This window comes from Coregonus clupeaformis, unplaced genomic scaffold, assembly GCF_020615455.1.
Source record: "Coregonus clupeaformis isolate EN_2021a unplaced genomic scaffold, ASM2061545v1 scaf0356, whole genome shotgun sequence".
NCBI classification, from domain to species: domain Eukaryota; kingdom Metazoa; phylum Chordata; class Actinopteri; order Salmoniformes; family Salmonidae; genus Coregonus; species Coregonus clupeaformis.
In genome coordinates, this window is record NW_025533811.1 from 364925 (window position 1) to 380548 (window position 15624).

Below are 15624 nucleotides of genomic sequence, written 5' to 3' on the forward strand. Positions count from 1 at the left end.
TGCAATGGCATACCCCCCATCTCCACCTGTAGTGCAGCCACTAGGGAGGTCCGAAACGCCCCACTACATATTCTGAGTCCTTGTCCCTGTATGACATCTAGCCTTTCCAATGAGGTCCGGGATGCCGAACCATACACTATACTGCCATAGTCTATTACAGATCGGATCAATGCAACATACAGTACCAGTCAAAAGTTTGGACACACTTACTCATTCAAGGGTTTTTCTTTATTTTTTTACTATTTTCTACATTGTACAATAATAATGAAGACATCAAAACTATGAAATAACACATACGGAATAATTTAGTAACCAAAAAAGTGTCAGTTGTGTTGTGACAAGGTAGGGGTGGTATACAGAAGATAGCCCTATTTGGTAAAAGACCAAGTCCATATTATGGCAAGAACAGCTCAAATAAGCAAAGAGAAACGACAGTCCATCATTACTTTAAGACATGAAGGTCAGTCAATACGGAACATTTCAAGAACATTGAAAGTTTCTTCAAGTGCAGTCGTAAAAACCATCAAGGGCTATGATGAAACTGGCACTCATGAGGACCGCCACAGGAAAGGAAGACCCAGAGTTACATCTGCTCCAGAGGATAAGTTCATTAGAGTTACCAGCCTCAGAAATTGCAGCCCAAATATATGCAAGAAACAGACACATCTCAACATCAAATGTTCTGTTCTGAGGAGACTGCGTGAATCAGGCCTTCATGGTCGAATTGCTGCAAAGAAACCACTACTAAAGGACACCAATAAGAAGAAGAGACAAGCTTGGGCCAAGAAACACGAGCAATGGACATCAGACCGGTGGAAATCTGTCCTTTGGTCTGATGAGTCCAAATTTGAGATTTTTGGTTACAACCGCCGTGTCTTTATGAGACGCAGAGTAGGTGAACGGATGATCTCCGCATGTGTGTGGTTCCCACCGTGAAGCATGGAGGAGGAGGTGTGGGGGTGCTTTGCTGGTGACACTGTCAGTGATTTATTTAGAATTCAAGGCACACTTAACCAGCATGGCTACTACAGTATTCTGCAGCGATACGCCATCCCATCTGGTTTGCGCTTAGTGGGACTATCATTTGTTTTTCAACAGGACAATGACCCAACACACCTCCAGGCTGTGTAAGGGCTATTTGACCAAGAAGGAGAGTGATGGAGTGCTACAATCACCCGACCTCAACCCAATTGAGATGGTTTGGGATGAGTTGGACCACAGAGTGAAGGAAAAGCAGCCAACAAATGCTCAGCATATGTGGGAACTCCTTCAAGACTGTTGGAAAAGCATTCCAGGTGAAGCTGGGTGAGAGAATACCAAGAGTGTGCAAAGCTGTCATTAAGGCAAAGGGTGGCTTCTTTGAAGAATCACAAATATATAACACTTTTGGTTACTACATGTTTCCATATGTGTTATTTCATAGTTTTGATGTCTTCACTATTATTCTACAATGTATAAAATAGTAAAATAAAAATAAAGAAAAACCCTTGAATGAGTAGGTGTGTCCAAACTTTTGACTGATACTGTACATGGTCCTCAATGAGGAATGCCCAGCCCCCCACTCCTTCCCCATCAGACAGCGCATCACATTTAGCACCTTCTTACACTTTCCCACCACTCTCTCAGTGTGTTCTGTCCAGGTCAGTCTAGTGTCAAAGTATACCCCAAGGAACCTGAAGGCCCCCACCCTCTCCAAGTTTCTCCCATATAACCTCAAGCATACCTCATCTCCCACCTTCCTCCTGGTAAAGAACACTGTCTGAGTTTTCTCTACAGAGAACCTGAATCCCCACATTAATGCCAACCACTCTACCTCATCAATTGCTTCCTGTACCTTCCTGACTATGTATGGCACATTTCTTCCCCAAATAACGACCTCCCAATATCCAGCCGTACCTGAGAGTAAACATCATTGATCATGATTGAAAACAACAGAGGACTTATCACGCTCCCCTGCGGTGTACCGTTATCCACCAGGTAGCTGACTGATAGAGACTTCCCCACCCTCACCAAACAGGAAATCCTTTATCCAGTTGTACGTTCTTCCTCCTACCCCCATAATATCAAGCTTGATTAACAACCCCTCCTTCGACATCATATCATACGCCTTCTCCACATCAAAAAAGACAGCTACAACACACTCCTTGTTCACCTGAGCCTTCCTGACCTCTGCTTTTAAGCAGAGCAGTGGGTCCATAGTTCCCCTACCCTTCCTGAACCCACTCTGATGTGGCGATACTAGCCCCCTGCTCTCCGGGAGGTAAGTTAGCCTTTCTGCAATCATACGTTCCATAATCTTACATACATGTGATGTTAAAGCTATTGGCCGATAGCTTGTTGGCCTAGTTGGGTCCTTCCCTGGCTTCCGGATTGGTACCACTACTGCCTCCTTCCAGCTGCCTGGTAGTTTTCCCTCCTCCCACACTATGTTGTACAACACCAAGGCAAAATATTATTTAAAGAAATTAAAATAGGATTTTAGATTAGAAACAAAGATTAAAAACATATTTTCAGCAAATAAATGTGTTTAAATGTGTAAAAAAACAACGTGAAAATGCATTCAACGACACAGCAGAAAACAACAGATGTTTGCCTAAGTCAATTCAAACATTTGTTTAATTCCAGTAAAATCAAACATGAACAGGAAAAAACCCAAACCCAAACCTGAAAGAAATATCAGAGGAAGAATCATTAATTCGAAAATAGTTTTATTGACACATTAACTCTCAGGAATTCCTTTTCATGGTTAGTGCAGCAATACAGAATATGTCTGGTATTTATGTACAGGTCACACACATAACAAAAAGCACACAGATTGCTAACAAGTATCACAGCAATCAGTTTGGCAAGCAGCAGAGTTGATTAGAGCATCTACCTCCTTGATTAGAGTAACTGATTTACTAAATTGAGTGCATTCATTTAAATTCTCCTTGCAGAAGGTGCCAGATTTGCTAGATTTTTGCATCTGTTATTTTCAGTAGGGAATGAACATTTCATGAAACTAGCTATACCATAAAACTATCTTTATCTCCTCTTGCCTTTCTATATCTTAGTCCTTCTCTTAACCTTTCCTGTCCCCATTTTGTTTTATGGTTTCTGAAAAATACAAAGTAATATGCACAATTGGCAGTGTAGTTGAGTAAATCTGACCAATAACCTAGTTTAGTTTCCTGTAGTTAAGTAAATTTCGTAGTTCCAATGTTTCCAGTAAGAATAATAATTTCACTTTTATAGTGCTTTTCATTGCACAAAAACATCTCAAATCACTTAAAAGACTAAAAAAGGACAAGCTACTTAAGAAAACATTGCCATCATTCATTAATAAATGGACGGTAGATCTATATGATTGGGAAGTTCATGGCTTAGTTTTAGTCCTGTGATTCAATCTAGCCGGATGGCATCCATCTGACAAATGCGTTTGTAGATGTGGTCACACGGTACATCAAACCAGGTCTGCGAGTGGCTGTCCAGGGTGGCACAGTCCTCCCCATGTACTCCTCCTGACTGATGGTTGTCAGGCTCAGAGCTATACTCATTCCAATACCTGAAAGAGAGAGAGAGAGAGAGAAGGGGAGAGAAGGGGAGAGAGAGAGAGAGAGAGAGAGAGAGAGAGAGAGAGAGAGAGAGAGAGAGAGAGAGAGATACAGAAAGAGAGAGAGAGAGAGAGGGAGAGAGAGAGAGAGAGAGAGAGAGAGAGAGGGGGTGGAGGGAGAGAGAGAGAGAGAGAGGTGGAGGGAGAGAGAGAGAGAGAGAGAGAGAGAGAGAGAGAGAGAGAGAGAGAGAGAGAGAGAGAGAGAGAGAGAGAGAGGGGGGGAGAGGGAGTGAGAGAGAGATAAATAGAAAGGCAGAAAACAAAAGTAGGGAGGCAGTTAGGGAAAAGAGGTAGAAAAAGAGGGAATCAGAGAATAGAATGAAAGAAGAGGGAGAAGGGAAGCAAAATGGAGGGAGATAAAGAAAGGGAATAAAGGAGTGAGACAGTGTAGAAAAGTAACTATTTGCCTCCCTCTAATTATAACACATGTGATATTGGATTATTTAGAATGGGCTTCACATACTTGTTTTTCAGTGTTGTGTTGTCCACCCATCTCCAATCTCCTTCCTTCTCTAGATCTGATAGGCCAATCCAGAAGTGGTAGTCAAACCCGCCAATCCTCCGGGCCTCTTTTTCCAGAGCGTCCTACAAACAAACACAGTTATGGTTACAATGAGGGGAATAAACACGCATGCATGCACACACACACACACAGACACACACACACACACACACACACACATACACTGTCTTACATGCTGTTCCTTGCTGTGCAGGATGGTAAGGTGGCTGCCCAGGGAAGTACAACTGTCTCTGCTGCTCGGCCAGTCCATCTTGTCATTACTGAAGGAGTAACATTTCTCATCTACATGAATCCAGCCCTCAGGACACTCCCTACACTTCCTTACTGTGAGAAGAGGAGAGGAGAAAGAGAAGAGGAGGAGAACAGGAATAGAGAGGTAGAAGAGGATGATAAGAAGATGAAGAGGTGAAGATGAAGAGGACAAAGAGAGACAGATGTGTGAATATGCATGGGTAATTAATGTCTTATGTATACTGTATAGTGTACACTGTAAAGTTAAACTGTAATTTATATGGTCATTTTCTGTATTATCAACAGTAAAATACTGTGGAACGTTTTCCTGCAGCATTCTGTAAATTATGGTGCATTGTGGGAACATTTTGTGGGCGGGGAAAGAATTGCTGTATTTTGAATGATCCTGTAATTCCATCCCACAGAATACAGTACTGTACCGTATTTTTGGAGCACCAAAAACCTTTTGACCACTAGTGAGTGCATATTATTGTTGTTTCTGGCTCTATTTTTGTTGCACCCGTTAGTGAGAGTGCTGTACCAACTTAACTGGTATGTAGTAGTAGTGGCGCATCAATAAAAAAATTATGCATAGTTGACAGATGCCTGTAAGTTACTGTCAAATTTACGGCAACCCCTTTACAGTGTTCTATTTCTTTCGTGAAATAATGTAATAGTGACTGACAGTTGTCTAAAGTATGTATCCACTCTGAATTACACTTAGCCCTCCTTTACCTGTCTTTGAGCAGCTCTGGCCCAGTTTGGAGTAGTCATCACAGAGAAGGACATAACGTCCTCGAACTGAGTTCAGCTTCAGGGTCAGAGCTGCTGTCTCCAGGGGAACACTAGGTAAAGGCCTGCTAAACACTGAGAGAGAGAGAGCGAGAGAGAGAAAGAGAGAGGGGGAGAGAAAGAGAGAGAGAGAGAGAGAGAGAGAGAGAGAGAGAGAGAGAGAGAGAGAGAGAGAGAGAGAGAGAGAGAGAAAGAGATTTGGATATAATTCAACAGTTGTACTGTATGATAGTCTAGATATAGTATTTACTATACCCAGCTGTGGGTTCATGTCTTGTGTGTCAAATGTGGAATGTCCCTAGATTTATGAAAATGTTGCTGCAATATTCTGAGAACTTGATAAAAGAGGTCAGAGCTGCTGTCTCCAGGGGAACACAAGGTAAAGGCCTGCTAAACACACGAGAGAGAGAGAGAGAGAGAGAGAGAGAGAGAGAGAGAGAGTTTGAGTTTTTATAAAACCTTTATCTTATACTCAAGTGTTAACATAAATAATGGCACACTGCCTTTTCAGAAATGAAAATAATTCCTAAATAAAATACAAAAGAACATTTACATTCAACTCATTTCATCAACAAAAAATTGTTCCCCCTCCTCCACAAAACAAACCGCACTTCGTAAGCCCACTTCTCCTCAAACAATGGGAGATCTTTTACAGCTGAGAAGAACTCAAAATCCACTTTTATTCTTGCTTTCACTAATCCTTTAAAAACACATCTTACATCCTGCCCATATCCCGTTTCTATCTTATGTTTCCTACTCAGAAAAAATGGACATCTTAGCTTGTCCCAAAATAAAATTTAACAGTTTACATTTTCTTTTCTGATGCTTACTATATTGAAACCCCAAAATAAAAACAGTGTTATTGAAAATCTCCCCTACAGCTTTAAATAATAATAATAATAATAATAATAATAATAATAATAATAAGCCATTTAGCAGACGCTTTTATCCAAAGCGACTTACAGTCATGTGTGCATACATTTTTACGTATGGGTGGTCCCGGGGATCGAACCCACTACCCTGGCATTACAAGCGCCATGCTCTACCAATTGAGCTACAGACAAAGACTCCAGCATTTCCAAGAGAGGTTTTATCCTCTCACACTCCATAAAACAGTGAAAAATTGTTTCTCTTATATTACAAAAAGGGCATCCATCTCCAACATCTGAGTTAATAACAGATACAAAAGCATTAACTGCAATGATGCCATGCAAAACCCTCCATTGCATATCCCCAGTACCCTTTTGTAACAGTGGCTTGTACAGTGCTCTCCATGCTGGCTTTACCTTGTCATCAATGCCCAATTTTACCCTCCATGGAGTGTCTTTTCTATTTTTCAATGTATCTTTATTCAAAACCTTGACACACCCCCTGTATAAGTCTTTCCCATTCACCTCATCCAAACCCACTTCTTCCAACCCTCTCAAATCCAGTAATAACGCCTTTCTTTCTGACCCTAGTCTTGGAAATGAGACGTTTTCATCTTGTACCTTCTTCTTGTGACTATTCAGCATACCCCACTCTTCTGCTGACAGAGCCTTCCTGCAGCTTCCCAGCAGTTGTCCGACAATCCTTTCCGACCTCACCCCCAAAAGTTCAGCCACCCGTCTTCCATCCATTAAGGCGGTCCCAGCCATGGCCATTAACTGTTTTAAGGTGATGATTTTGCCCTTCACCAGAATCTTGGAGAAATATGGAACAGCTGCAGTTGTACAATCCAGTCTTGCCCCATACACCAGAGGTTCCTCCAACAGCCAATGCGCTGATTCCGCTGACATTCGTCTGGACACCTTCATAATGCTCCACACCCTAAGAAGGCCTCTGTAAAACAGAGGTACTCCCTCCCTAGAAATCTGGCTACTATCAACCAAAAATAAAGCTTTCTTTAAACCTAATCCCCCAACCTGCTGTAATACAAGACCTGCCACCCCTCTCCAAACCACATTTTCCGGTCCATAAAGCAACCTTTGAATAAACTGAAACCGGAAAGCAGCAGCCCAACTAGCAAGATGTACAAGACCTTGTCCCCCCTCCTCTTTTGACAAATACAAAACACTTTGTGGAACCCAGTGATATTTATCCCAAAAAAACTCCACAATAATTGCCTGTATCTTAGCCAGAAGGCCAGATGGTGGCTCTAAAACTGACAACCGATGCCACAGTGCAGAGGCAATCACATTGTTAACTATAATAGTGCGCCCCCTATATGACATACGCGATAACAACCAACGCCATCTCCTCATCCTCCCTTCCACCATTTCAACCACCCCAATCCAATTTTTTTCCATTGTCCCCCTCATCTCCTAGGTACACTCCAAGATACTTAAAACCTCCCTTACACCATTCCAGCCCCCCTGGCAAAGCCATGATCCCTCCATACCATTCTCCAATCTGTAAAGCACAACTTTTTTCCCAATTTACCTTTGCAGAGGATATTCCCCTAAAACGGTCAACCATTAGACTCAAACTATCCACCTCCGCTTGATTTTTCACTAAAACAACTACATCATCAGCATAGGCTGAGAGATGAACAGGAGGAATATCCTCTGAAAGGTACACCCCTTCAATGCGACTTCTAATGCTATTTAGTAGTGGCTCTATAGCAATGGCATATAACATTCCTGACAAAGAACATCCCTGCCTAATACCTCTACACACTTTAAAAGGAGCACTCAAACCACCGTTAACTTTCAATACACTTTCAATGTCACCATATATCACCTTTATCATGGCAATAAAACCAGAGCTGAACCCAAACGCCTCAAAAGTGTGCCATAAGTATTGATGTTCAACTCGGTCAAATGCCTTTTCCTGATCAATTGAAATTAGACCAGCATCCAACCCAATATCCCTAGAGACGTCCAGAAAATCACGAATCAGAGAAATGTTATCCCCTATCTGCCTGCCAGGAACACAGTAGGACTGGTCCGTATGTATGATTTGCCCCATCACCTCCCTCAGCCTGTTGGACAAAGCCTTGGACAGGATCTTATAATCAGTGCACAATAGAGCCACCGGCCTCCAGTTCTTCACCTCCCTAGGGTCACCCATTTTGGGCAGTAGGGTGAGGACAGCCCTTCTGCAGCTTATTGGTAGTAACCCTCCGGTTAAACTATCATTAACTACTGCTAGCCAATCCTCTCCCAACATAGCCCAAAAATACTTTTAAAAAAGTCAACGGGAAGCCCATCAATGCCTGGTGCCCTTCCATTTTCCATGCCTTTTAATGCAGTGTATAGCTCCTGCAAAGACAATGGTTGCTCTAGCTCAACCTGAGCTTCTGCAGCCACCTGTGGGAGCCCATCAAGGAACTGCTGTGTCACTGTTTTATCCTCTTTGTACTCACACTTGTAGAGCTCAGCATAGAACTCTACTGCCCTCTTTCTAATTTCACTAGGGCTAGTGAGCTCCTGTCCAACAGCTGATTTGAGGCAATGAATAATTTTTCTTTGTCCATTCTTTTTCTCTAAACCAAAGAAAAATTTGGATGAGGCATCCATTTCAGAGATTCCCTGAAACTTACTTCTCACCAATGCCCCCTGTGCTCTGATACCCAGCAGGTCTGTCAATGTAGCTTTTTTCCTCTTGAGGGCCTGAGTATGGCCTCGATCTCCTGTGGTCTCAACCAACGTCATGAGTTCCACTATTTCAGTCTCTAGGGCTTTCATTGATTTGGTGATATCCTTGGTGACATTTCTCGTGTATTGATTACATAATTGTTGAATCTGGATTTTCCCTATATCCCACCACTGTTGAAGGGATACAAAACTGGCCTTTTGAGACCTCCACCTCTCCCAGAAAAAACTAAAACATTTCCTGAAGTGAGCATCACTCAATAAAGTTATATTAAAATGCCAATATGCGCTTTGGGGTTTTACATCGTTAATGAACACCACCTGTTATTAAACAATGATCAGAAAATCCCACTGGGGTTATCACACTTGATTTACAGACCTGAGATTGATGCTCAAAACAATAAAACCTATCTAACCTGGCCATAGAGATGGTGTTCTCTCTCACATGCGCCCAGGTGTACTGTCTCGTGCCTCCATGTTGACTCCGCCAAATATCACACAGTTCATGTGTTACAATGAGGCGTTTTTAAAAAGTCCTTGAGGCTATATGAGGTTCTTTGTGATTTCTATCTAAATCACTGACTGTGCAGTTAAAATCCCCAGCAATAAATAAATAATCTTCATTATTACATTTCTCAATGGTATTTGATAATGTCTCTAAAAAAACATACCCTCTCAACTGCCACCACTGGGGCATATACATTTATCAGACACATAGTGATGTTTTCATACCTTGCTCTAACTTTTAATAACCTCCCCTCAACTACCTCTTCAACCTCATATGACAAAGGCAAAAACCCTTTTGAGAACAAGATGGCCACACCCCCACTTTTTGAGTTTTTATGACTACACACCACTGTCCCCCACTCCTGTTGCCACATAACTTCATTTTCCAAATTACTATGCGTTTCTTGTAGAACATTATATGCTGAAGAAATCTTAACTAGAGAAAAAAAGAGGAAGACACAGAAAACTATTTTATTTATTTTTTTTAGTGAATTCAGGGCTTGTCAAACCTCCCCCTGTTATTTTTGACATCAGAAACTTTGCTGATTCAATAAACAATTCACTTTCAGGGAAAAAATCTGTTACATTATATTCCTGCATATATTTCTTCCCTTTTGTCAACTTCAGAAATTGACGTACTTTCTCAATCCCATACCTCCCTTCCACCCCATTTATCTCACTATTTTGTTGTGACGCATCAGATGACTCACTCTCGCTATCCTCTCCAGAAGAAAACTCCACCATCTCTACAACCTGTTTATCTTCAACTGATTTATCAATCTCTATCTTTCTCTTGGAATTAGACCCTTCACCACCCTTCCATTCTTCCTCTTACTCCTCGGTACTTTGAAAACAGCTGCTTCCTTTTCCATTATTTCAATCTCCTCTTGACCTCCAATTTCATTTTCCAGCACCACCTCAGCAACGGCAGTCGCAATCTCACCGACTTTTTCCCCTCCTTCTTTGTTCTGATCTACCACCATTGCCCCCGTATCCACACTGCCTTCCTCTCCTACTTTTCCTACCACATCTGCCCACCTCCTCTCACACTCACTCCTGCTTCACGACTCACTCCCAGCATGCACTCCAACGAGAGAGAGAGAGAAAGAAAGAGAGAGAGAGAGAGAGAGAGAGAGAGAGAGAATGAGAAAGAATAATAGAAAGAATTGAGACAAATTGTGGTAGTGAATGTTCTCAGTGTGTTATAATTACTGAACAGCCTGGGCTGCCAGAGACTGAAAGTCCTGGGAGGGAGCACATTTCACAATTATGGACTTTTGCTCCTTTTGGATTGCACAACCACCACAACTATCGTTACCGTTCTGCATGCCAAAGAAGCATGACGAGGAGGAGTGAGGGAGAGGGGTGGTGCGGGGTTGGAGAGAGATTCATCCTGGAATATCCAAGGCCTGAGGTCATCTGCCTTTGGCCTAAAGAGCAGGAATCTGGACTTCACCAAAGAAATCGGAAATACAGACATTGTCATCCTACAAGAAACATGGTATAGAGGAGACGGACCCACTGGTTGCCCCACTGGTTACAGAGAGCTGGTAGTCCCATCCACCAAACTACCAGGTGTGAAACAGGGAAGGGACTCAGGGGGTATGCTAATTTGGTATAGAGCAGACCTAACTCACTCTATTAAATTAATCAAAACAGGAACATTTTACATTTGGTTAGAAATTCAAAAGGAAATTATCTCAACTGAGAAAAATGTCCTCCTGTGTGCTACCTATATCCCCCCACTAGAATCCCCATACTTTAATGAAGACAGTTTCTCCATCCTGGAGGGGGAAATCAATCATTTCCAGACCCAGGGACATGTACTAGTCTGTGGCGACCTAAATGCAAGAACTGGACAAGAACCTGACACCCTCAGCACACAGGGGGACAAACACCTACCTGGAGGTGACAGCATTCCCTCCCCCATATGCCCCCCTAGGCACAACTACGACAACATAACCAACAAAAATGGGTCACGACTCCTGCAGCTCTGTCGCACACTGGGCATGTACATAGTCAATGGTAGGCTTCGAGGGGACTCCTATGGTAGGTACACCTATAGCTCATCTCTTGGCAGTAGTACTGTAGACTACTTTATCACTGACCTCAACCCAGAGTCTCTCAGAGCGTTCACAGTCAGCCCATTGACACCCCTATCAGACCACAGCAAAATCACAGTCTACTTGAACAGAGCAATACTCAATCATGAGGCATCAAAGCCAAAATAACTGAATAATATTAAGAAATGCTATAGATGGAAGGAAATTAGTGTTGAAACCTACCAAAAAACAATTAGGAAACAGCAAATTCAATCCATTCTAGACAACTTCCTGGACAAAACGTTCCACTGTAATAGTGAAGGTGTAAACTTGGCAGTAGAAAACCTAAACAGTATATTTGACCTCTCAGCTTCCCTATCAAATCTAAAAATCTCTAACAGAAAACCAAAGAAAAGTAATAACAGTGATAAATGGTTTGATGAAGAATGCAAAAACCTAAGAAAGAAATTGAGAAACCTATCCAACCAAAAACATAGAGACCCAGAAAACCTGAGCCTACGCCTTCACTATGGTGAATCACTAAAACAATAAAGAAATACACTATGGAAAAAGAAGGAACAGCATGTCAGAAATCAGCTCAATGTAATTGAAGAATCCATAGACTCTAACCACTTCTGGGAAAATTGGAAAACACTAAACAAACAACAACACGAAGAGCTATCTATCCAAAACGGAGATGTATGGGTAAACCACTTCTCCAATCTTTTTGGCCCTATAACAGAGAACAAACAGCAAAAAAATATACATGATCAAATGCAAATCTTAGAATCAACTATTAAAGACTACCAGAACCCACTGGATTCTCCAATTACATTGAATGAACTACAGGACAAAATACAAACCCTCCAACCCAAAAGTCCTGTGGTGTTGATGGTATCCTCAATGAAATGATAAAATATACAGACCACAAATTTCAATTAGCTATACTTAAACTCTTTAACATCATCCTTAGCACTGGCATCTTCCCCAATATCTGGAACCAAGGACTGATCACCCCAATCCACAAAAGTGGAGACAAATTTGACCCCAATAACTACCGTGGGATATGCGTCAACAGCAACCTTGGGAAAATCCTCTGCATTATCATTAACAGCAGACTAGTTCATTTCCTCAGTGAAAACAATGTACTGAGCAAATGTCAAATTGGCTTTTTACCAAATTACCGCACGACAGACCACGTATTCACCCTGCACACCCTAATTGACAAACAAACAAACCAAAACAAAGGCAAAGTCTTCTCATGCTTTGTTGATTTCAAAAAAAGCTTTTGACTCAATTTGGCATGAGGGTCTGCTATACAAATTGATGGAAAGTGGGGTTGGGGGGAAAAATATACGACATTATAAAATCCATGTACACAAACAACAAGTGTGCGGTTAAAATTGGCAAAAACACACACATTTCTTTCCACAGGGCCGTGGGGTGAGACAGGGATGCAGTTTAAGCCCCACCCTCTTCAACATATATATCAACGAATTGGCGAGGGCACTAGAACAGTCTGCAGCACCCGGCCTCACCCTACTAGAATCTGAAGTCAAATGTCTTCTGTTTGCTGACGATCTGGTGCTTCTGTCACCAACCAAGGAGGGCCTACAGCAGCACCTAGACCTTCTGCACAGATTCTGTCAGACCTGGGCCCTGACAGTAAATCTCAGTAAGACAAAAATAATGGTGTTCCAAAAAAGGTCCAGTTGCCAGGACCACAAATACAAATTCCATCTAGACACCGTTGCCCTAGAGCACACAAAAACTATACATACCTCGGCCTAAACATCAGCGCCACAGGTAACTTCCACAAAGTTGTGAACGATCTGAGAGACAAGGCAAGAAGGGCCTTCTATGCCATCAAAAGGAACATAAAATTTGACATACCAATTAGGATCTGGCTAAAAATACTTGAATCAGTTATAGAACCCATTGCCCTTTATGGTTCTGAGGTCTGGGGTCCGCTCACCAACCAAGAATTCACAAAATGGGACAAACACCAAATTGAGACTCTGCATGCAGAATTCTGCAAAAGCATCCTCCGTGTACAACGTAAAACACCAAATAATGCATGCAGAGCAGAATTAGGCCAATACCCGCTAATTATCAAAATCCTGAAAAGAGCCGTTAAATTCTATAACCACTTAAAAGGAAGCGATTCCCAAACCTTCCATAACAAAGCCATCACCTACAGAGAGATGAACTTGGAGAAGAGACCCCTAAGTAAGCTTGTCCTGGGGCTCTGTTCACAAACACAAACAGACCCCACACAGCCCCAGGACAACAAGAACAACAACACAACTAGACCCAACCAAATCATGAGAAAACAAAAAGAGAATTACTTGACACATTGGAAAGAACAAACAAAAAAACAGAGCAAACTAGAATGCTATTTGGCCCTAAACAGAGAGTACACAGTGGCAGAATACCTGACCACTGTGACTGACCCAAACTTAAGGAAAGCTTTGACTATGTACAGACTCAGTGAGCATAGCCTTGCTATTGAGAAAAGCCGCCGTAGGCAGACCTGGCTCTCAAGAGAAGACAGGCTATGTGCACACTGCCCACAAAATGAGGTGGAAACTGAGCTGCACTTCCTAACCTCCTGCCAAATGTATGACCATATTAGAGACACATATTTCCCTCAGATTACAGCGATCCACAAAGAATTCGGAAAAACAAACCCAATTTTGATAAACTCCCTTATCTACTGGGTGAAAAACCACAGTGTGCCATCACAGCTGCAAGATTTGTGACCTGTTGCCACAAGAAAAGGGCAACCAGTGAAGAACAAACACCATTGTAAATACAACCCATATTTATGTTTATTTATTTTCCCATTTGTACTTTAACTATTTGCACATTGTTACAACACTGTATATATACATAATATGACATTTGAAATGTCTTTATTCTTTTGAAACTTCTGAGTGTAATGTTTACTGTTAATATTTATTGTTTATTTCACTTTTGTTTACTATCTACTTCACTTGCTTTGGCAATGTTAACACACGTTTCCCATGCCAATAAAGCCCTTAAATTGAAATTGAATTGAATTGAGAAAAAGAGACGGACAGACAGAGAGAGAGAGAGAGAGAGAGAGAGAGAGAGAGAGAGAGAGAGAGAGAGAGAATTATGTTTACTCACAGAGCACGCTCAGAGCGATGTTGGCGCAGATGGAGGCCAATAGACCAATCAGCACGAAGAGGGCGGTCTGACCTCTTAGACACTCTGACCCCCTCTTCAGCCCCTGGGCACCTGATTGGACAGATTACAGCTCAATGCAAAGAGTGACACATTTACTTAAAATTTACATTGGAGTCATTTAGCATTTAACTATAGGTAAACATAACCACAAATAACAGTCATTGCAAGTCAAACCTTCCTCAAAATAGCATTAATCTGTAAAATCCATGCCAGTAAAAAAAGACAAGTCGAGTGTGAGTGCACTTAGTTTTTCACCTGTCATTCACCTTTCATGCTTCAGAAGTTTTCTTCTGCCCAGACAAGTCCTTTGACCATGAACAATAACACTATAATATATCTGTAACTGCCTACAATTTTACAGTTGGCTAACATGGAACCATAACATTGTAAAAAGGTTACAATGATTTCAAAAATATTTAAAAGGATTAGTTCTAAAGGATTCCAAAGGAATTGATGATAGCCTATAAAATGATAGACTAGCTGTAAAACTCACACTATTCCCTAAAGAGATACCATGTCCTTAGAGTTATGGTCAATCTCACACTTATGCACATACGCCTGTGCGCATGCACGCGCACACACACACACACACACCCACACACTTACCGTGGTTGTTTAGGATAGGGTTGTTTCCTCTGGAGGATAAATCCTCAGTAAACTCCTGTAGACTGGTATAGTTCTCTTCATTCTCCATGATTTAAGTTTCAGTTCTTCACCAGCTCTTCGCAGAATCACCCAACTTTGTTGCCGCTGGGAAATAAAGTGTCTAATTCCAAACAGAGTTTAGCAGTATTTATGGTTGTTCCTCCAGAAATCAAACCTGCTTCTTCTTGCTCACTCTCTGGCTCTGTCTGTCTCACTGACTCTCTCTCTCTCTCTCTCTCTCTCTCTCTCTCTCTCTCTCTCTCTCTCTCTCTCTCTCTCTCTCTCTCTCTCTCTCTCTCTCTCTCTCTCTCTCTCTCTCTCTCTCCCTCCCCCTCTCTCTCTCTCTCCCTCTCTCTCTCTCCTTTTGCTCTCTCTCTCTTTGTTTGGATTAAGTGCTGAAACTGGCAAGGAGGACTGTGTGATAGGGGGATGAGGCAAGAGAGTGTGTGAGTGTCAGTATGTGTGTGTGTATTTGAAAAGACTCTCAAGAAATTGGAAATGAGA

At 41.9% G+C, this 15624-nt stretch overlaps 1 protein-coding gene across 1 annotated transcript; it reads right to left on the reverse strand.

The window, feature by feature from the left end:
- Positions 1-2691: 2691 nt before the first annotated feature.
- On the reverse strand, positions 2692-15349 carry LOC121560020 (CD209 antigen-like protein E). Its single transcript, XM_041873079.2, has 6 exons — positions 15082-15349; positions 14416-14526; positions 5082-5213; positions 4288-4439; positions 4056-4177; positions 2692-3544 (listed from the first exon to the last, which is right to left on the reverse strand). The coding sequence occupies exons 1-6, from the start codon at positions 15167-15169 to the stop codon at positions 3382-3384; spliced, it is 768 nt and encodes a 255-aa protein (XP_041729013.1). The 5' UTR covers positions 15170-15349; the 3' UTR covers positions 2692-3381.
- Between the last annotated feature and the right edge of the window lie 275 nt (positions 15350-15624).